At 40.0% G+C, this 22479-nt stretch overlaps 1 protein-coding gene across 3 annotated transcripts; it reads left to right on the top strand.

Annotated features, from left to right (window-relative positions):
• Positions 1 to 4793: 4793 nt before the first annotated feature.
• Positions 4794 to 19838, top strand: LOC143288404 (ubiquitin-conjugating enzyme E2 G1-like). 3 transcript variants are annotated; one of them, XM_076596835.1, is made up of 7 exons: positions 4878 to 4907; positions 7830 to 7932; positions 9387 to 9565; positions 11242 to 11339; positions 12817 to 12995; positions 14226 to 14331; positions 17574 to 19838. In XM_076596835.1, exons 3-6 carry the CDS (start codon positions 9432 to 9434, stop codon positions 14301 to 14303), a joined length of 489 nt encoding a protein of 162 aa, XP_076452950.1. In that variant the 5' UTR covers positions 4878 to 4907; positions 7830 to 7932; positions 9387 to 9431; the 3' UTR covers positions 14304 to 14331; positions 17574 to 19838. The 3 variants fall into 3 exon arrangements, with proteins under 3 accessions (XP_076452949.1, XP_076452951.1, XP_076452950.1); XM_076596834.1 differs by lacking the exon at positions 9387 to 9565 and having other exon boundaries at positions 4794 to 4907; XM_076596836.1 differs by lacking the exons at positions 4878 to 4907; positions 9387 to 9565 and adding an exon at positions 4806 to 4877.
• Positions 19839 to 22479: the final 2641 nt, after the last annotated feature.

Raw genomic sequence — 22479 nt, 5'->3', positions numbered from 1 at the left:
TGTTTCTCTTCGCGGCGGTTTTTTTCCACCCGTTTAAATAGAAAGGACCACACGTTTCAAATGGGAGCAAGGTGGCGGAAAGGTTAAGACGCTCGTCTACCAATACAGAGCCCATGAGGATCTGGGTTTGAATCCCGCTCTCACTCCTTATCCCACGCGTGACAGGAAAATCGAACTGAGTGTCTAGCCTGCGGACGAAACGACAAAGGGAAGTCCCGTGTGCAGCACGCACTTGGCTCACTGAAAAAGAACAGAAACCCATGACAACGCCGAGAGTGTTGTCCTCTGGCCAAATTCTGCAGAAAAAAACCACTGTGATAGGTACACAAATATATGTCTGTGTGTGTGACGCAGCACGCGAAAACCCGGCTAAAGTCGCACGCAGCGATTCTTAGCTGTACACAAAACAAGTAGTTAGGGTCAAAATTACGAAGAACGGGATTTTTATAAATATCGCATCTTCGAAGTCTTATCTTTGCCACAAGCCCTCTCAAAATCCTTCAGCATCCACGGGGACCCGAGGATCGCATCCAGCAGCATACCACCTCTCCAACTGCGGGACGCTGTACAGACAAAAATCTTTCTTTCCTCGAACCATATCAAACTGGAACAGTCTTCCTGCTGAGATTGCTCTCAGCACAACCCTGGAAGGCTTCAAATCCCGAATCTGATCACCTCCCCCCCCCCCCCCCCCATACCTCCGAGTCCCCCCCCCCCCTCACCCCTCACCCCCCATCCCCTGGCCCAGCAACCTCTACCTCAGGAAACCTCAAAATCACGCAAACCCCCCTTATAGTCTACAGAATCTTCACAATGATGAAGGCGGTAGTCAAGGGAACTGAAGAAGAAGAAACCATGCAGAAAAATACTGCACTCTTTTGCCCTATCGTTTCAGTTGCATGCTGAATGCGGCAACGAGTACTAGTATCACTGGGTATCAGTATCAGCAGCTCCGAGGAGGCCGTCACTGCGTTCGGTCAAATCCGCGCGCGCACTTAATAATAATAATAATAATGGATACTTATATAGCACACTATCCAGAAATCTGCTCTAGGTGCTTTACAAAAACGCTTTTGTTAACATAAAACATCATATCTATGTTACATACACACACACACACACACACACACACACACACACACACACACACACACGCTGCATACATACATTTTAACATACATGTGTATCTAACAGCTACCCTAACACATCAGTACGCACACATAGGCAGGCACAAACTTACATAACTAACACACGCACACACAATACACATTCATATACATGCATGTAGTTATGTACACATACATATGTATACACACATAGTCAAGCACAGCTAACGCAAAGGAAGTGGACCTGCCACAACTGAACTTATTGCTGAGGGAAAAGGTGAGTTTTGAGGCGAGATTTCAAAAAAGATGCGAGGGAATCAGAATGACGGAGGTTATCAGGGAGCTTGTTCCACGTCTTTGGCGATTGAAAAGAAAACGATCTGTGTCCATAGGTCTTACTTCTGACGTGAGGTATCCTGAGAAGTCGAGTATCAGAGGAAGAACGGAGCCGCTGGCGAGACGGGGTGCAGATATGGATGAGTTCAGAAAGATACTTGGGGCCAGATCCACTGACTGCAGAAAAAGTCAGAGTGGATAGCTTATAGTCTATTCGATCAGAAACAGGCAACCAGTGGAGAGACTCAAGGAGAGGAGAAACATGGTCAAATTTAGAAGCACTGCAAATGAGTCTGGCAGCGTTATTCTGAATTCGTTGGAGTCTGTCTAACAGATATTTGGGGAGGCCGGCCAAAAGAGAGTTGCAGTAATCTAATCTTGAGAGAACCAGAGAGCATACAAGTGTCTTGGTTGCATCGGTTGAAAGATAGTGGCGGATAGAGCTGATTCTACGCAGTTCCAAATAGGCAACTTTACAGATATTCGAAATGTGCTGTTGGAAGGAAAGAGACTGGTCTAGGATTACACCAAGACTGCGAACAGAGGGAGAAAGTGAAACAGGTGTGCTATTGATCAGAACAGAGTCAGGAAAGGAAGGATGTTGACGAAACTTCTTTGGACAGGTTATCATCAATTCAGTCTTGTCATCATTTAATTGCAGCTTGTTGAGAGTCATCCAGTCCTTTAGGCCAGCAATGCACTCCTGTGTTTGAGTCACCAGTGCATCAAATTCGGCTATGGAAGCCGACTCAGTGATAAAGTTGTGTGTCATCAGCAAAGCTCTCATGCGACATCGCATGATGACTGATGACATCCGACACAGGAGCCGCATACAGCACGAAAAGAACAGGACCTAGGACAGACCCCTGTGGGACACCATATTTCAAGGCAGATACTCTAGAGTACCTACCATTTACACACACTTTCTGTGTACGATCTGACAGGTAAGACGTGATCCATGCTAGTGCAGTGTCACGAATACCAAAGGAAGTTTTAAGTCTGTTCAAGAGGATAGAGTGGTTGATAGTGTCAAAAGCTGCTGACAAATCTAAGAGAGCGAGAACAGATATCCTATCCTCATCAAATCCCGAAAGCAAATCATTCACTATTCTAAGAAGGGCTGTTTCGCAACTATGACCACGTCTATAAGCTGACTGGTGGGAATTAAGGAAACCATTTTGTTCCAGATGAGCTAAGAGCTGAGACAATATGATCTTTTCTGCTCACTTACTTGTGCAAGCACACACACATACGCCCATATCCACCACTGGCACTCCCAACCCCACACACATATATACAAATATGAAAATGCACACCCGCATGTTCTAATATTCCGCCGGTTGGTCCGACAGTGCACTGGCAGACTGACATGCACACACACACACACACACACACACACACACATGTGCACAGAGATCTCCTGACACATGTGTACACTTACACCCTCGCGCACGCACACACGCACACAAACACACACGCACAGCCGAGGCTGCCACTGACGGACTGGCCGCAAGAGGGGGTGGGGGGGGGGGGGGGGGGAGAGATCTCTGATGCCAAGAACGTGGCGTCTAGCGTGTCAGTTGCTCAGTCTATTGTAGTTGGAAAAGCCCACAGAGACTCTGTTCCGTTTTGAAGAAATTTGCGCAATGTTGGTTTGGAAATGATGCCGATATTGATCGTTTGATTTGCAAAGCATCGTGCTCTACCTTTCATGCTAGACTTACAGTCGCTCCCTCTCTCTACCTTTATTTCTTTGAGGCGATCGACTGATGGTGTAATGGCCTTGTACCTGTTCTTTTTGGTATTCTTTGATTTTTCTGAGGATTTCCGATTTTCCTACATGTAGGCCGCTCGTTGTTGTTGCGTTTCCAGCAAGTCTGTCAGCTCCCTCATTTCCCTTAACACCTGCATCTCCCCGGCGGGCAGTATGACCATGTAAGTTTTGTAATCTGAAAGTTGGGCATTGCCTCATGCCACCCTGGGCTTCCCATTCCACTTTCAACTTTCTGTATGAGGTTCATTGAGTCCGTTAGAATCATGGCATGTTGGTTTCCGGGCACTGATATGGATAGATGGTAGCCACTGGACGGCATGTGTCACAGCTTCAACTGACTTCCATCGTAAGGCTGGAGGTTGTGACTTTGTAGGCAGCATTCTCTTCCCTAATTGTTTTTCCATTTTGTTTCGCAGTGATTCCCCAACCGGACTGGCCTTTGGTGACTGAGCCATCTGTGTATATGATGATGTCCTCTTCTATACTGTTTTCTTCTATGAGTAGTTTGATGGAAGACACGCCGGTTTCAGTGAATGCCAGTTTTCAGTGAATGCACGTTTTGAGAACTGCTCACTACGAGAAAAAACTTTTTTTTTTTTTTTTTTTTTTAGGGGCGGGGGGTACCCTTCAGGTGTCTGCGTGGCTCCGACAGTCAGTGCGGGTTGACTGAGCGCCGACTGACGAACTCGCAATCCGCCGGCGGAGAAAGTTGTGGGTTCGATTCCTGGACGCCCCCCAGTGCCAGTGTTAAAAAAACAAAAAACAAACAAAAAACAACAACAACAAAACAAAAAAACAAACAAAAAAAACAACAACAACCCAACAACCGGGCTCTTATTAGGAGTGCACGCAGCGGCCAAATTCTGATTCGTCTTTTTTTTTTTTTTTACAGTATTCGATGATGGGACATCTCTCTATATTCTTGTCTCTCTCAATTGTGAACGCATATCCTCCACCGATACATCCAAAGTGAGCACACAGAGCATTACTATGTGAATTCACACCCCCAGCAATAGATCCAAACTAAGCACAATTGTGCATTTTTATGTGAACGCACACCCCCAGCAATAATTTAAGCACATTGTGCATGACAATGTAAACGCATGTCCTTCACCAGCATCTTTCCCTTGACTACCGCCTTCATCATTGTGAAGATTCTGATGTACATGTCTGAATGTAAAAGGGATAAAGCTTCTTTCTTTCCTTCCTTCTTGCTTCCTCCTCCTCCTTTTTGTGCACCTACTTCTCCTCCTTCGACCATCTCCTCTTCCTCAGTCCTCCTTCCGAGATCTTAGAAAGGGTGCTGTATAAATGTACATAGACCAGTTTGTAAAAAAACAAACATGTGCGTGTCATATGCATGAATGAACGCTGCATTAGGATGATATTACAATAAGTGGTATTCAAAACAATTCGCAAAAGGGGGAGAGGGGGTAGGGGTGGGGGGGGGGGGGGTGATATCTACAAACTTTTTCGCGTAAAATGCTGCTGCGCCATTACAGGAAAAGATAATGCATCAGGCAACATACTTTCGACATGGAAGTTATCCGCTCCTAACACTTTGTCCGTTTGCACATGCGCAACTCATTGTTTGCTATCAAGCAAGTTCTCATCCAGTTCGTTCAGAAAAGAAGATTTTCGGGCTATGGCCCAGGACAGAGGTGCTTTGCTTCTCTCTAGGCAGTTGGCTGGTAATGAATTTGAAGTATATTTGAATAAGATGTGTTTCGATTTTTATTGATTCATATTAACGGTGATTTCTGTGAGGCTGACCGAGAAAGTTCGAGGCACTCGATGACACAATGGCCTGTGGCTTTGTTAGACGCATTTTCCTCCCCAGACTTGTTTTCTGCATATGATCAGGATCATTTGGCATCTCTCACGTTTTTACTGTGTTGATTCGAAAGTTGTAAATCTGCATAGAATCGATAGTTTGTAAATGGTTTTATTTGTGATCCAAGAGTTAACAGGGATGAGATACGAGAAAAAGAACGACTCATTGACAACCTGGTTGCACGGTACACCGAAGTCAACCATGTGTGCTTGATTTGCAAAATCACAAGTAGCAACTGAGCAAGTCATTTAAACTGTTTGATGCTTTACGCGAAAGCTTTAATAAACACAGGTCCCCCCCCCCCCCCACCTCTGTTTTCTCCAGTTGAAAAACACCGACCAAATGGAACCTTTGTTCACCTGTTGCTGAGGCCCCAGTCATTGTGCACTTAACTGGCTATTTTAAACTAAGTTAGTGGTTAGTCTTTTTAAAATTTGAAATCTTGTAATCCTGTAAGTTCTAAAATACTGAATAGTGCCGTTGAAGAAAGGGATTATCTTCATTGAGGACAACTGTAGTGTTGTACTGTGGTGATATGCAGTACTGACCCCTCTCCAGTATATATATATTTTTTAAACCGACCATTGATTATGACAATCATTTAATCAGTGGGATCAAGAGAGCCTAATGAGTAGTAACCAGAAATCTGTTCAGTTTCTGTCTAGTTCATACTCCGTCGGCAGGGCAGCAATGCATTGTTAGATCCATTTACTTTCTTACCATCTTTATTCACACACAGACATGTACAAAAAGTATACAGTCTATAGCACCAGTGGCATCAAAAGAGTTGTTCAAATATGTGATGTGTATCACATGTAATTCATTACTCTGTTTTCCAGTTTTATTTTGTGGTCGTTCATGGAGCACTTGGTGATTTTACCAGACTTTTTATTTATTTATGTACTTTACTATTTAAGATAAAATATATTAATAGTTCATTGTTCAGCTGTTTTTGATGACAGTTTGATTGTCATATGATATATTGAAACAGCAAACTGACAAAAATTCCACTTATTACAGATACGGAGAAGCACTAACTTAAAAGATGCTGATAAGGTATTTTACTGACTACAAGTACAAGAGTTCAAGGTGTTTTGGATTATAGGGCAGACTCTTCATATGAAAAAAAAAATCATGCACAGCAAAAAGATAAAGAAGTAGTCAAGCATTGATGGGTTGATCACTATCATTGTCACATCAATGTTTGCACCTTTTTTTGATATGGATACATATGATATATAAGCTAGTATATATTATATATGATTATAAGTTATAATCTTATATATACTGTAGTGCCGATAATCAGAGTCGGACACTCTGCTCCGAGTGCTTAACAGAGTCGTCAGCACAACAGGCTGTCTACCTGGGTAGAGCCAACTGAGAGCTGCCTTTGGGCACTCATCATTCATTTCCTGTGTCATTCAACAATCAATGATTCATTCAGGTTTCAGTCATGCACACAAACACACTCACACAGACATGTGACCTTTTACGTGTATGACCATTTTGTTTTTATTCTTCCATATCGGCAGCCATACTTGATTTTCAGAGGTTTGAATGCTGGTATATATATATATATATATATATATATATATATATATATATATATATATATATATATTCTTGTTTGCATAATCCACTGAACGTGGCATGACTTGCATTTTTTTCAGAGGATCTTTAAATTGTGTACTTGATCATAAACCATTCAGCCACTGCACCCTTTTGTCATTGACAAGGCCCTGACAGAATCATAAGAACTCATTGCATACATGTCTGCTCTTTTATGGTTTCAGTCTCCTCGTTCTTGAACCCATCACACCTCCATTATGGAAAGTATGTTTGTGTGAATGTGAGTTGTTTGTGAGCTGTTTTTATTCTGATCCATGAAAACATTTCATGTGTTTTCACTGCACCAAATGTCCTGATTCCCCACTGTTCCTGGTTTAGAGATCTGCTTCGATGCAATCCGATTCAGCCTTTTCAGGACAGTGATTTGACAGATTTTAACCATACGCAAGGCGCAGTGCATTATAGTCGAAGCTGAGAAGAAAAACAAATTGCCTAACACAATACACTCCATAAAACGAGGTGTATACTTTGTTAGGTGTGTGTTCTGACAGAGTGGGGCCGTTGGAGGTTGGCACCTCTGAACTTGAAATTTAGAAAACAGCAACTTTTTATGTTTTCATTTTATTTCATGTACTTCAGTCAGATTGAAATGTATATTTTATCTTAATTTGTTCCTTTATTTTTTCCCCAGCAGTAATTAAGGGTATACTGGGAAACATGTATACAAAAATTTTGGAAAGGGAAGATTTTGCCTCTCTTCTTTGTAACTGATCAGTTACTGACGGTGACCCATTTTACTGTTACTGTTAGTGTTGACAAGAAAGCACTGAGTTGACTAACAACAGCATGGTGGAATAATTTAAGAAGAGTTTATTATTTACGTCCAAGAAAAGAGGAGCAGTTTTTAATAATTGAAGAAAAACAGTGGTCATCCCAGTGAAAAAAGTGCTCCATGCAGAATTAATACAGTTTGAAGGAGAGGGTTTCTGTTTGAATTATTAAGGCAAAGGCTGTGTTTCAATTATTAAAACGAAGGCTGTGTTGAGAGTACCTCCTGATTTCACTGTGTACTTATATACTATAGTGATTGTCCTTTGACTGATGAGAGGGCTTACATAATTTACAACTCGAGTTGGAGGTGTGTGAGTCAGTTTGAGACTTGAAAAATTACACTTACACTAGTTACAGAGAACTCTGCTTGTTTTTTCAGAACTGTCAAAGAGTGGGACCGAGGGGTTCTCTGCTGGTCTGATTGATGATGATGACGTCTACAAGTGGGAGGTACTCATCTATGGGCCCCCTGAAACTTTGTTGTAAGTCCATGTATAAATCATAAAATGTGTCATGTGTGTGAAATCGTTTTCACAGTTTCAGTGTGAGCTTTACTTTTCATGTATTGTTTTAACTTAAGGTGACTTTTTAAAAGTTCCATTTTCTGTCATTGTAGTGTTAATGTGCTTGTTATGGCTGTCATCATTGTCATTTAATGATTCATATTATTTTGTTATTAACAAAAATATAAATTACATGCTTAGTTGAAAGACTTCAATTGTACTGTTGCTGCTGTTGTTATACTGTTTGTATTAACTGTCGTAATCATGATTTTTATTGTATTCAGATCTTTTTGTTTCATTTCAGACTTTGGCCATGTCTGTTTGGGACAAAAAATTAAAAAAACCAAACAAACTTATGAAAGAAATAAGTGAACTTTTTTTTTCTGTCCTTTTTTTTCTGTTTTCTTTGTGCTGCCCCATCATTGAAGCCAACTGGTTGAGTGGTATTACTCCCATGTCGTTCATCCCAAGTCCTCCATACACAGTTGCGCTCGGGTTTCTTTGCCACAGTCCCACCGCTGGCAGTTTTTTGGTGTTAGGTCTCCACTGTGGTGTGCCACACACCAGACTTTGCAGTGCTGCTGAGTCACTTTGGTGTGTTCAGTTTTGCCGGTTCTGGTTCCATACGTGCAGGACACCACTTGCTGATCACAGTAATTAATGGCTTTTTTTGTTGTAAAACCGAACTGATTGAGCATCTTCTGTGGATGGAGACTGCCATCCCCTCCCTCTGTCTGTCTCCTGTGAACCTGCCAGCTCTGAAGATTTTGGTAGCATTAGAAGGGACTCACCACAGGCATGGCAGTGGAAGGTTGATTGAAAATGGTCACCATGAGACCAGGGTATGAAAGACCGCAGAATTCAGGGCAGTTTTTTCAGTATTTAAATGATAATGATACTGACATTGCTATAGACATAGAGCCTGTCTATTTACTTGGGTTTGGGACTATGTGACAAGGCTAATCTCTACATACACTGCCGCTTATAGTGTTGTATACCCTGGCATCAACCAGGCTTGAGAGATACAGACGCCTGCAGTTTAAAGTAAGGAAATTTGAGCAGCACTCCCAAAGACGCATTTGTGAGAGAATGAACCTCAAGTTAGGAGCTGGCTGCAGGCTGAAAAATCCCTTCATCTGATGATGAGGCTTAGAACCCATTACTCCTAGTCTGTCCATGATAATCACTACTTCATACTGGCGTTTGGGTGTAATCAGTGAACAGTGAACTTAAGTTTGATATGAGGTTGTTGTAAACTTTTGATTGGTCTGAGGTGTACTTTGAAAGAAACACATTTTTGATGAACAATCTTTGTTTTGAACCCTGTTCCTGCAGGTGTGTTATGAACATCAGATTGACTCTTTTGTGAGGATGTGGCCTGTTAGGCTGAACCCTGCGTTGCTTATTTTCGTGTTGTACTCCCGCGTTTTTAGGAAGAAGACAGTAAGGCGAGCGGCAGACGGTAGCCGCTAGCGGTGATGCTTCGGTGTTACCTGTGGGTACTACCTGGTTCCACACACAAGTGGACAGTCATGCTTGAAAGACCCACTTTGACCCCACCCACCTCATCCCTGACTCCTCCTCCTCCTCCTCCTCGCCCTCATCCTTTCATGTGAGCTCTGGGCACTTCTCACTGGGTCGCCTTGTCACGCACACACTGCATGCAAAGCCACTACCTCCCTGCATTCCTTGATTCAGACCACATTGTTGCAACAGCTGTCTATGGCTTTAGCTCACTGGTACACTTTAAGGTGTTACATGAATAGCTCTCTGTTTGTGGGTGGTTGTGTTGCTTTTTTTTTTTTTTTTTAATGCAAGCACAAAGACATAATACAGCTGTGCCAATTTGTTTTCGTAAAGTACCATTGACAGGATTGAAAGTGGCGGATAGCTCGGAGAGAAATTTAAGTTATTCAGTGGCGGTGAGGTACATGCGTGTGGACACATGATTTATCAAATAATCAGTGGGTAACTGGACAAGTATCTTACAGGCGTGTGTTAACTATTATATGAAATAAGTTTTCATCACATTCCTCAAACATCTCAGTGTCATTATTGCAGTTTTGGGTTGTGTATGATGTCCAGAGTTGGTTTTGGCCTAGTAACTAACATTGTACATGTCTGTTCTCGAAACTGACTGTGCGATTGTGTGAGACCACCTAAACAAATACTTGGACCAAAAAATACACCCCCCCACCCCCCAAAAAAAGCAACAACAACAATAAAAAAACAACAAACAACAACAGCAAAACTTCTAGTGATGCTGTGTAAATCATATGTATGTCTCCATTCATGTTCTTGGTCTTTTTAGTTACCATCTGTCCTATTTTCATTTGATATCTGTAGCACAAGTGGATCAGATGAATAGAATTCTTGTTGGACAGAACTTATATTGTTCTAACTTCTAACACTGTTCTGGGCACTTTTCTGTTTTCAGTTGTTTGTGTCAGTTGTCAGCAGTGAAGATGTTCTGAATCTATAACTGTATAAGCACAGTGTCAGCTGTTACAGATGAGGGGTTGCTGGCACCAGTTCTTCTTGACAGCTGAGCAGTGACATATCTACTGATTTGTTATTCATGTGGGATGACTTTGAAATGCAGCAAATGACCTTGAACAAAGGCAGGGGAATCTCCATCACTTGATATTTCAAAGATGTTGTTCTTGCGATCTGGCAGACTACAACTTTGAAGGTGGTTGTCCTCCTTAGCGTCCTTTGGCAGAGTGGTTACATACTAAAATGTGATGTGTGTGCATGAAAACATTTGGTGCTTTTTGAAGCTGCTGCTTAAATTGATAGGTGTTCTTAGAGGGTGTTTCATCAGTTGAGATTGAAAGCACTAAATTCAAATTGATCAGAGCCATTCTTCTTTGTATGTTACATAAATCAGTGCTTCTGTTGTGTAAGTTAGGTTTATCGGTGTTTCTCCACAGGTGTTTTTCAAAATTTTTAACACGACTGTTTCTACCGGTTACTTGAGGCAAACCATGTGAAGAGTCAAGAAAGCTGGCTGTTTTGTTCATGAACACAGCACATAAAAGAGGGTCTGGTATATTTATGGTTGGGTAGATTCATTTAATTTTTTTTTTTTTTTTTGATAGAAATTTTCAATGGAGTGAACTTCAGCAGAACTTGATTTAAGAGAGAAATGAGCTTCATCATGTGACATGTCACACTTGCCTTTTTTTGTTGATGAAGGTTGTTTTGAATAATTGACAAAGTGCTTTTCAGTGAACAATGTATGCTTCTTGTTGTTGATATTTGTGCGTATGTGTGTGTGTGTTTTAGCGAAGGGGGCTATTTCAAGGCCCACTTGATCTTCCCCAAAGAATACCCAAACAGGCCTCCGAAGATGAAGTTTGTCTCTGAAATGTGGCATCCAAATAGTGAGTACAAGTGTGTGTGTGTGTGTGTGTGTGTGTGTGTGTAGTTCCTTACTAATGTTTAGTGATGACATTTAAAAAAAAATTTAAGCTGGCTTACATAGTGAATGTCAGCTAACACCACTTTCAGAAAAACAAATCAGTGACATTATTTTGTTCACTCGATGATTTATTCCATTAGTTAATTTAGAAAATTTGATATGTATGATTATCTAAGACAAAGTTAGTAGGAGTCTTGAGATAGCTATCAATTGATATTGATAAGTGGTTGCAATTGAGCTCTGAATATTAGCAAAATTATTTGTTTATACAGTGAACAAATGCGTTTCAATTTCTGCTGCAAGTCTGTTGAATATATTTATTTATGGTAAATAATGGGTTTCTCAGAAGTTCTGTTATCCTACCAGAGTGCTGCATTAAAATTGGTGACAAGTTCGTAGATGCAGATTTAGGACAGCTGGGAAAGATATTTAGATAAGTGTAAACAGACATTTAATTACACATACGTAACTATTGTGATCTAATTGTGGCTGTAAGTGTTGTAGAACTATTTCTTTGGTGCCACAGTTACTGTCACTGCTCATGGTAGGAGTTTCAAGAGTTAAATGACTCATTGGCAAAATGCCCTTAACCCATTCAAACCCAGGAAGTTTACAGCCTCGGCAGGTTTCCCTGCCATACTGATGCAGAAAAAAAAACAAAGAAAAAATACTGAAATTGACTAGGTTTTTTTTGGTGGTTTTTGTTTGTTTTGTTTTTCTTCAAATTGACATGTGGGGTTGCAGCTGGAAATACTGTAGAAGTCGGTTCCCTTTATTAGCCATTTACACATATGAAGGAATGTGTACACCATTTCAATAAAAACAAATTTTGATGCCAGGGCATTGCTCAGGTTCAGGCTTGAACGAGTTAAGGTCAGGTATGATTAGGACCTGAAAGGCTGTCAGTTTTTGCCAATAGGTCATTAGATAGTGGTTTCCCACTGCAATAGGAATTATTTTACAACTAAGTCTTTTGTCAGACTAGTGAAGGACTATGACTCACAAACAAGGAGACAGGATTGTACTGGCTCTTGGTGCTGCAGCCTTGGGGGCCACTTGGCCCTCAGGGACCATCCCCAACGCCGATTGTGCTAATGGCTAATGTCCTCTTGGCGGAGAGAATGAGGATGTGACTTGGGTAAGACAAAGACACTCTCCATTGAAATAAAATTCTAGCCCAGATAGCTGGGACAACAGCTGCCTTCTCTGCTATTCTGATGGTCATAGTTGAACATGACTGACTATCATACCATCTAATAATGATCAGTTCACAACATTTGTAACATCCTAGCCCTGATAGCCAGGACAGCAGTTGCCTCCTCTGCTGTTCTGATGGTTGTAGTCGAACATGACTGAATATGATATTGATACCGTTTAATAATAGTCAGTGCACAACATTTGTGACATTGGTATATATCACATTCCCCCTCCCTCCACAGTTGACCCGGATGGCAATGTATGCATCTCCATCCTGCACGAGCCAGGGGATGACAAGTACGGCTATGAGAAGGCCAGCGAGCGCTGGCTGCCCATCCACACGGTGGAAACCATCCTGGTCAGCGTCATCTCCATGCTGGCCGACCCCAACGACGAGTCCCCGGCCAATGTCGACGCTGCGGTGGGTTTTTGGTGGATTTTGATAAACACACACACGCACACAGAGGCGCAGACACACACACACACCCATACACCCCCTCCCAAAACACACACTCAGAGGTGCAGACACAAACACCCGCCCATACCCCCCCCCCCACCCCCCCCCCCGGCCCCCCAGGCATATGTGGTGTGTGTGTGTCACTGTGTGTGTGGATGAGAGTGGGAGGGTAGGGTTTTATTTAATTTTTGTCTGACTGAAGTGTGTACTTTTTCAGATTGATGATCTATCTGCTTTGAAGCCCCTCACAAAGGGTGAAAAAACTGGAGCTTAGTCTTGATCCTCTCTCTCTAATTTTGCTGTGAATCAGTTTGTAGACTGTGATGTGGCACTGAGGTCATATAGAATTTTTGAATTATGAAGAAGGAAACAAAAAAGAAGTTATTTTGATTTGTTTGAAATTTGATTTTCTGACTCGGTCCAAGATATAGGCACAGGAGTCTGTTTTTGTTTTTCTTTATTTCTTTCTTTCATTTTTCTTTTCTTAAGACATTGAGTGGTGTTCAGAATATATTATTTTTACCTGAAGATTATTGACATTTTCATTTTATTGATTTAAAAAAATTCATTTTGGCATTTGTTCAGTGAATTAAATGATTAGTAATTGCAAGGAAAGACCGACCCATTTCCTTTTGGTTGTCTGATGGTTGTTGCCTTTGTTCATCTGTTTGTTCATGTGTGTGGAGAAGAGTAGAAGTAGATGATCAGTCACAAAGAAGAGAATTGTACAAGTATTTGTTCATGTGTATGGAGAAGACTGTAAGTGGATTTATCGCAAAGAAACAGTTCATTCATGTATTTTGTTCATGTGTGGGGGATAGACTAGAAGTAGATGATCAGTCACAGAGAAAAGATTTGTTCAAGTATTTGTTCATGTGTGTGGGATAAGACTAAAAGTAGATGATGATCAGTCCACATGTTCATGTATTTGTTTATTTTTGTGTGGAAGACCGGAAGTAGATGATTAGTCACAAACAGTCTGTTCATGTATTTTGTTCATGTGTGGGGGATAGACTAGAAGTAGATGATCAGTCCACAAAGAAAAGAATTGTTCATGTATTTGTTCATGTGTGTATGGAAGACCGGAAGGAGATGGTTATTCATCATGAAACGACCGTTTGGTCTCCACTTGGGTGCATTTTATGTTTCCTGCTTTTGTCAGTTGTCACATGCCTCTGTGTGTTCTGGTTACAGAAAATGTGGAGGGAACAGCCAGAAGAATTCAAAAAACGGGTGTCACGGTGTGTTCGACGAAGTCAGGATGGCTTATAATGCATGCAGTATCACAGGATTATAAATGGTACGTGGATTGATATGATTTTGAATTCTACAAGCTTGGATGGTTGGATTCTTATCAACTTCACATAAGTGTCAATGTATAAAAGGGTGTAAAATGTGTCTTAGAATGTCTTTTGTCAAGATTTCATGTTCTTCATTCATTCACAAGTAGGCATATAATGCATTCACACTTATGTACTATAATATATGTGTATGTTTGTGTATTCTTGGTTTTGCATATATAAAAATAAAACAAAACACTAGCAGTGTTTGGCTGATGAAAATGGCAAGACTCGCAAAAATGTAATTAAGAATGTTTTGGTAGAATCTCAATTTAAAAAAACAACAAAATCTTCTCTTCTGTAATGAAATTAATCTATTAACAAAGAGTTTCACTCACTGTCGGAACACTCAAAAACTCTGTAGAGAAAATCCCAGTAACATACTGTATTACTTCAAACTTAGGGAGGGTTGGATGAGAAGGGGTTGGTTTGGGATGGCCCATTTCCGAGGGTTAATAAAATTTAAAGCTAAAAAAAATTGAAAAGACTTAATTTCATGTTCGGAGAGCAATTTGAAACACACACACACACACACACACACACACACACAAACCAAGCTTGCTTTAATTCTCAACAAAATGTAAAGCTTCGTAACTGGTTTTATGGATTGTGATTCGAACTTGCATGAAATACTGGAGATGACATCATTGATATGAATCAATTGTGGATGGTCAGGCTAAAAATAGGCTGGTCATTCAGACAAAATAAATGTGCTGCGAGTGGTTGCTGTTGGTAGTGGAAAGGTCAATGGTGCTATTACTGTATTTTACAGACTAAACAGTACAAGGTGCTTTTTATTATAGCATGCGCCCCTCTCCCCCCCTTTTCCCCCAACCACATTTTAAAATTAAATTTAAAAAAAAAAAATTTTTTTTATAAATCTGATTTTAACAATATAAAAGGTGTAGCACATTGTAAGGTATGTGAAAATATTGGGGGGAAAAAAAAAGGTGTAATCAATTAGTCAAAACAAACTTTGTTCCTGGAGTTAAGATAAAGAGAGATTAGACTGACATCAGCCATGAATCAGCTATTAGTATGCTTTTCAAGCTTCACGCACACACACACACACATGAACACGCATGCGCACGCGCACACACACACACGCACACACACACACATTAACTAGGTAGTGGCAGTGAAAATTTAAATATTCATTACAATGACTGAAATGTGATTTTTAGCAAACAACATGACAATATAAGAAAAAAACAAAAGAAAGAGTAAGTGAATATCTTGATTGGTTCTGAAGATATTCCACTTTAAAGATGTGATGATGCGTATGTGCTGTTAGTACTTAATATTTTCAAATTTTCACAGTCATACTGTACTGTCCATGAGGGTACTGTAATGAAAACTCATGTACTTTTAAAAACCATATGACGGGCACAATAGCTGGGAGGTTAAAGCGTTGGACTTTCAATCTGAGGATCCCAGGTTTGAATTGCGGTGACGGCGCCTGGTGGGTAAAGGGTGGAGATTTTTCCAATCTCCCAGGTCAACATATGTGCACACCTGCTAGTGCCTGAACCCCCTTTGTGTGTATGCGCACACAGAGGATCAAATATGCACATTAAAGATCCAGCAATCCATGTCACTATTCGGTGGGTTGTGGAAACAAGAATATATCCAGCATGCACACCCCTGAAAGCGGAGTATGGCTGCTTACATAGCAGGGTAAAAATGGTCGTACATGTAAAATCCCACTTGTGTACATATGAGTGAACATGGGAGTTGCAGCCCACGAACGCAGAAGAAGAAGAAAACCCATATGATAATGGCATATTGCACAAGAAAACACTAACACTTCAGCAACCAAGAAATTGGAAAACATTCCTGTCAAAGTAGGGGGAAATAGTAAATCAGGACGTGTCAGTCTGCACAGAATAGCAACTTTGAAGGTCTACAGCACTGAAAAGAAAAGACAGTTGCATCAGTGATGATGTCCAGCGAAGTCTTACAGTTTGGGGGAAAGGATAGAGAAACTTAGTTGTTCCACAGGGGATAATTGCTGCATTGGAGTTGAAACTTTTGACAGCTTCTTTGACTAGCTGTGCGATGTGTGCTCATATGCTGTTTGACAGTGGATTGTTTATGCATTCTTTTAAAGCTGATTCACAGTTTCCTTCCGAACGCCAACGCCATACGTCTTGGTTGAAACGTCAGCCTCGATATGATATGAATCTGATTTACAACTTCAGTCACTTATCGGACATATTTTACTCTTCTAGCTGCATACTTGATGCTCCATATTATAAGGTGCATTGGGTCAGAGTTTGAGAAAAAAGCATCACCTTAAAGTCGATACAGCACTATGTGCACATATGAGTACTTCTTTAAACGTTACTGTGGGGTCAATTCAAAACATATGAGTCTTATTCCTGATTTGGAAAGTCTGCGTGGATCAGGTGTAAGCAAGACATACTTGGTTGAGGTTAACTCGCCCCAGACTAACGGACCTGATCGGGGCCATACTGTTTACAACCTTTTCAGACGAAGGGCCCTGATTGAGGCCTTAGATAGTTTTGAATTTTTGGAGTGGTACCAAATTGCCATAGTGACAGTTGTGAGTTAAGAATATCTTAACTGACCTTTCCACTCTCCACTGCAACCAATAAATACAGTGTGTGTTGCTGTGCTTGCGAGCAGAAGAGTTATTTTTGCGGTGACTGGTTCACGTGAACAGTGTGTGTGTGTGTTGACAATGGTGTCTGACCCAGTTTTGTGTCAGTCACAAGGCAGACAGTAGAATTAGACGAAGGGGCCTAACTGTGGATATATAACGTTCTGAATTTAATCTGTTTCAAACTCTTCGTGCTTTCCTGGATTCCTTTACAAGTCATCAGTGTGTGCAAATTTCGAACAAAAAATATGGATACTTTCATTATCTCACTGTTTGATAGCATAAGAAAGGAGGAAGTTGTATATTTTATCCCCAACAGATTTTATTTCTTACCCATACAAAAGGGTCATCTGTGGGGAAAGTCAGGGGAGCTAACTGGCAGTACTGAGTCAATGCAGAGAGAATTTGTAAAGGGTGTGAAGAGCGATCGAGTTAAAGACATGATGTCCTAGTGCAGTCTCTGTGGGTGTGGCGGGGGAAGGGCTAGGGGTGGGAGGTATATGTGAGAGAGAGAGAGAGAGAGATGTTATTTAATCATTGTTAGGTGTTTTCATTATAAAACCTTCTCCTTTGTTGCAGATGTTTTTTGACGCAGCAGCTATGTTCACCACCACTTCAGAAGACAGCGCACGTTTACATCTTCCCCCCTCCCCCCGCCCCCCTTTTTTTTTTTTTTTTTTTTTTCCCCCTGAGTCTCCTTCCTTCATTCATGATGGCCAGCATTTTTTTTTCTTTTTCTTTTTTTTAGAATTTAATCAACCACCATCATCATGCTTCATGGATGCATGAAAATCTTGTTGGGATTTTCACAGTCCAGGCTGTGCTTGTTTCTGACTATGAACTGGAAACTATCACTGAAACAGGTTCAGATCACTTCAGATGGTCAGACTTACTGGGTTCTTTGTTTTTTTGTTGTTGTTGTTGGGTTTTTTTGTTGTTTTTTTTAATTCCCCTTCCTGATATCAACAGATGTTTGTTCAAGCATAGACAGACATGATTTGCACATCTTTTTTTTTCTTTTTTTTTCTTCCTCTATTTCTTCTGTCAAAATGTTTTTTGGTAAAACGATGCAAATGGAATTCGAGTCACGGTCCTTCCTAAGACAAAAAAGACCGAAAATTCTTTGAAAACATATTTTGTTATCACAATGGGGGATGTATTTATATGCATACTGTGCCCAGGTTTTGCATGTGACCCTGCAGGAAACTGTTGAGGCATCTTTTTTTTTTTTTTTTTTTTTTTTTTTCAAACACTAGTGTGCTTTTTTGCATACGTTTTGCATATTCTTCCAAGGATACATTTGCACTTGACCTTCTGTATGTTCCACATATGTACATATACACAGACATTTACACATACACACACTGATGCATACACACAGCGCATATGTGTACATGAACACACACACACACACACACACACACACACACACACACACACACACACAGAATCAGACTCTCCTGCTTTGAAAGGGAAGAAGAAAAGGATAAGTCCATTTGAAAGATTGAGTGACAAGTTTGAGTCAAAACGAAAAGAAGAAAAAGAAAAGTGTATACTTGGGGCAGTATGAATCGAGTAAAGGAGGAGAGAAGAAACCCTTTCACAAGGAAAAAGAAAAGGATAAAAGAGAAACTTAACACAATCAGGGAAAGAATGAAAGAAGAAAAAAAAAAAAAAGATTGAAGGTCTTGTAGCTTCAATTCTGGTCATTGAATATGAATTTTTTGTTTTTTGTTTTAACTTAAGAGAAAAGTGAGGTTTCCAAGTAAATTTCACATGCTTCCCCTATGCTAGGGGAAAATATCTGTTTTTGATATTTACTTGCTGGGAATTGTAGTGTACACATTTGAGTGTTGATGTGGATTGTTCATTGTTTGTGTTTTTTGCGTTTCATGTGTGCTTCTCAACGCAGAGCATTAGGTCACTTTTTGGATTGGTCTGTCTTGTGTGTGTGTGTGTGTGTGTGTGTTTGTATTGATACTGCACATTTGTCTTTTTGATGTCCGATAGGCCAACTTTTTTTTTTTTTTTTTTCTTTTTTTTCTATCTTTTGAATAAACATGTTGTTGAGGGTCTGTCAAACACGAGTCCATTTTTCTTCTTTTTCCTGCACTGTATTTGAAGAAATGCATTGTTGATTTTTTTAATGTCTGTTCGCGTTTGGTATGATGCAACACTTTGACAAGCCTTAAAACATTACTATTCTGTTCAGGGTTAATAATTATAATGATGGAGTCAGGAAATGGTGGGTCAGTTTTGCATGTCGCAGCGTTGTACTTTGTAGATAGCAATTTTTTTTTAAATTATTTTTTTAGAGTTGGTTTTAACAACAAGCAAACACCTTATGCACACTTAAAGAGTTAGACTTTTTTCATCCCACAAAACAAACAAGAAGGGGGTATGGGTGGGAGTTGGGGTGGAGTTGGGGGGGGGGGGAATAAAGAACATGCCTTCATACAAGCTTGAATCATGAATGTATCCATGCATACGCAAGCACATGCACACACGCCCCAAACACTCGCACACACATACACAAACACACACACAGCCCATACGCACACAGTCAGTAAAGCTTTATGAAGGAACCTGTGCACAGCTGTTCCTTTCTGACAGCTGTAAGTGGGAGGAATGAAATATCAAAGCTTGAAAAGTCCACAATGCAAGTTTGGGATTATGGGGAGGGGGAGAGAGGTAAATGGCCAGATATTTTGTGTTCTCATCTTCATTTGTAATTGTTACTTGCTTTTTCTGTGTCAGATATGTATACATGTTTGTTTTTTTTGGTGTGTGTGTGTGTGTGTGAATGTGAGTGCGGTTAATACAAATAAAGAAGTATGTATCATATTTGATTTGGTTGGTTTTCTTTCTTTCAGGAAACTTTTTTTTTTCTTTCTTTCAAGAAATGTGTAGATTGTGGTTGTGTGATAAGTGGTTTATATAAATACTGACCATTACTGAACAAAGAATTATGTGATGATGGGAAAGGAAGATCCAGATGCAGGAACAATTCAGTCCAGTCCAATTCTCTTGTACATTATTCATCCCAATATCAGTTGGGTGGTAATTGGAAAATAACACTGACAGGCATAGGCATACGATACGTTCATACACATTAAAAACAAACACAGACACAAACACCCTCTTCCAAGATTAAACATCTGAAGACTCTTCAAGCCAAAATAAAGTCTCTTAGGATGATATGATATTGTGGACAGAAAAAATAATCGGTCAAACTCTAGAGAACAGAAACAATACATCAGTAAACTAATCATGTCAAACACGAAGTGAATATGAATATTGAAACACTGAATTATTTAGGTGCTACATACAGTATACACAGTATTCTGAAAGTGGTAATATTCAAATTTTGATCATTCACAAACATGTCTCATGTAGACTTGCCCTCTTTCAACCTCGTAGGTCAGACTGGGATCTTCACTGTAGAACTGAAGCCCCGACATGCTTATTGCTGTTTTGAGTGGAAGTTGCTATGGTCCAGTGGATATTTCTATGCTGTTAAGCTCATTTAGAAAATGTTACGGTCAGATTTTTTTTTTTTTAATCTAGTTTTTCCCCACCCCTTTTCCCAGAATCCACTTTTAGATGGACACTTGCGCGTTGATCCACTCTTGTCTCGGCCAGTTTGTAAAAGATATACATTTCAAAATTTTAACCTCTCATAACTATATACATTTCAAAATTTCAACCTCTCATAACTGTATACATTTCAAAATTTCAGCCTCTCATAACGAACTTCACATTTCACTCCACATCGAATGGAAGGCGAATCACCACTGCTGGATTGAGAGTGGTGTAGAAATAAGTATTGCTTTTTTTTTTTTCCAGTCGCCCTAATATTTCACTGCAAGAACAGGATACAATCTGTGCAGGAACAGATTTTTTTTATCATGAGAAGGTATGTTCTTTGCCAAAATATTATGGGTTGAAAAGAAAGTTAATTGCTTTCAAAGAATTCTTGTGTTATTCAGTTCATTAGTGGTAGGAGCAGATTGTATTTTTGACTGATTTATTAATTTTCACTGAAATGGATTGAAACTGAAACTGAACTGTAATCAGTTTAAACTTGTTAGTATAGCAAAATTGGTTAAAAGAAAATTAACTTCATTTGGTCAGAGTTGATTTGTGAACAGGTGGTAATTATAAACAGCTGCCACCAAGCTGATGAAATGTATTGAGAGGCTTATTGTCTGATATTTTCCTTTAATGTGACCTTGGAATTATTTTCACACTTTTGACTGAATGGGTTAAAAGTGAATCTGTGAATCTACAAGGGAGCAGATTAATTGTAAATGGAGCCAGCTTGTGAATTGTGCACGGCAGATATTTCTTCTTCTCCCTCAACTCTGTGGAGAGTCATTTGATCACCGGACACCGCACAGAACTGTTCACCATGCAGACTCCTCCAGGTCTGTCGTTTGTGTGTCAAAGCCTGAGTCTCTGCAAACTGTTTTCCTGTCCCTTCTGCAATGTTGTCTGTTCATTGTGTGTGTGTGTGTGTGTGTGTGTGTGTGTTGGGGCTCATGTATGTTTGTGTGTATTTGACTGTGTGTGCTTTCATATCTGTAAAACTGCATGTTTGGTGCATATCTGTAATGCATATATGTGTGTGAATGTGTGTCTGCATTTTTTTTTTACATTTATTTGCTTATTTATCATCATTGTTGTCTTTTTTTAATATTTATTTTATTTATTTATCTGTTTCATTATTATTATTATTTATTTCTTATTATTTTTATTATTATTATTATTTATTTAGTTAGTTGTTTATTTATTTATATATTTATTTATTTTAATTTTTTTATTTTTTTTACGCCTATAGTTGACGTCATCAGGTTTTTGCGCCTTATATATATTATTATTAGTAGTAGTAGTTCTTTTTTTATATATATTTTTTAAAATATTTTTTTCTCAAGGCCTGACTAAGCGTGTTGGGTTACGCTGCTGGTCAGGCATCTGCTTGGCAGATGTGGTGTTGCGTATATGGATTTGTCTGAACGCAGTGACGCCTCCTTGAGCTACTGAAACTGAAACTGTTGTTCTTTTCAGTCTTCTTTTCGGTCTCCCACCCTGAACAGTTCTTTGGAGGATTGCTTTAGCAATGCCATTGGATCTTGTAGGCCATACCAGTTTTGCTTTCTTTTCTCAACTGACGTCAGCACATCACAAGGTCCAGTGTGCTGCTTGATGGTTTGGCGTACTCGTTTATTGGTGATGTGATCAGTGTACCTGATGTTTTAGCATCTTGCGAAAACGCCGCATTTCCTTGGCTTGAATCCTCTCTAAATACACTGTGAGGGTCCAGGCCTCACGTGCATACAGGAAGATGCAATATACCGTACCAGTGGACGCATAAGTCTGACCTTGTGTTTGGTGGAGATGTTGCCGTCCTGCCACATATGTTTCAGTCAGGTTCAGTTTCAGTTTCAGTAGCTCAAGGAGGCGTCACTGCGTTCGGACAAATCCA

Source organism: Babylonia areolata, chromosome 12, assembly GCF_041734735.1.
Source record: "Babylonia areolata isolate BAREFJ2019XMU chromosome 12, ASM4173473v1, whole genome shotgun sequence".
Classification (NCBI taxonomy): Eukaryota; Metazoa; Mollusca; class Gastropoda; order Neogastropoda; family Buccinidae; genus Babylonia; species Babylonia areolata.
This window is presented reverse-complemented; position numbering and strand designations above follow the sequence as displayed.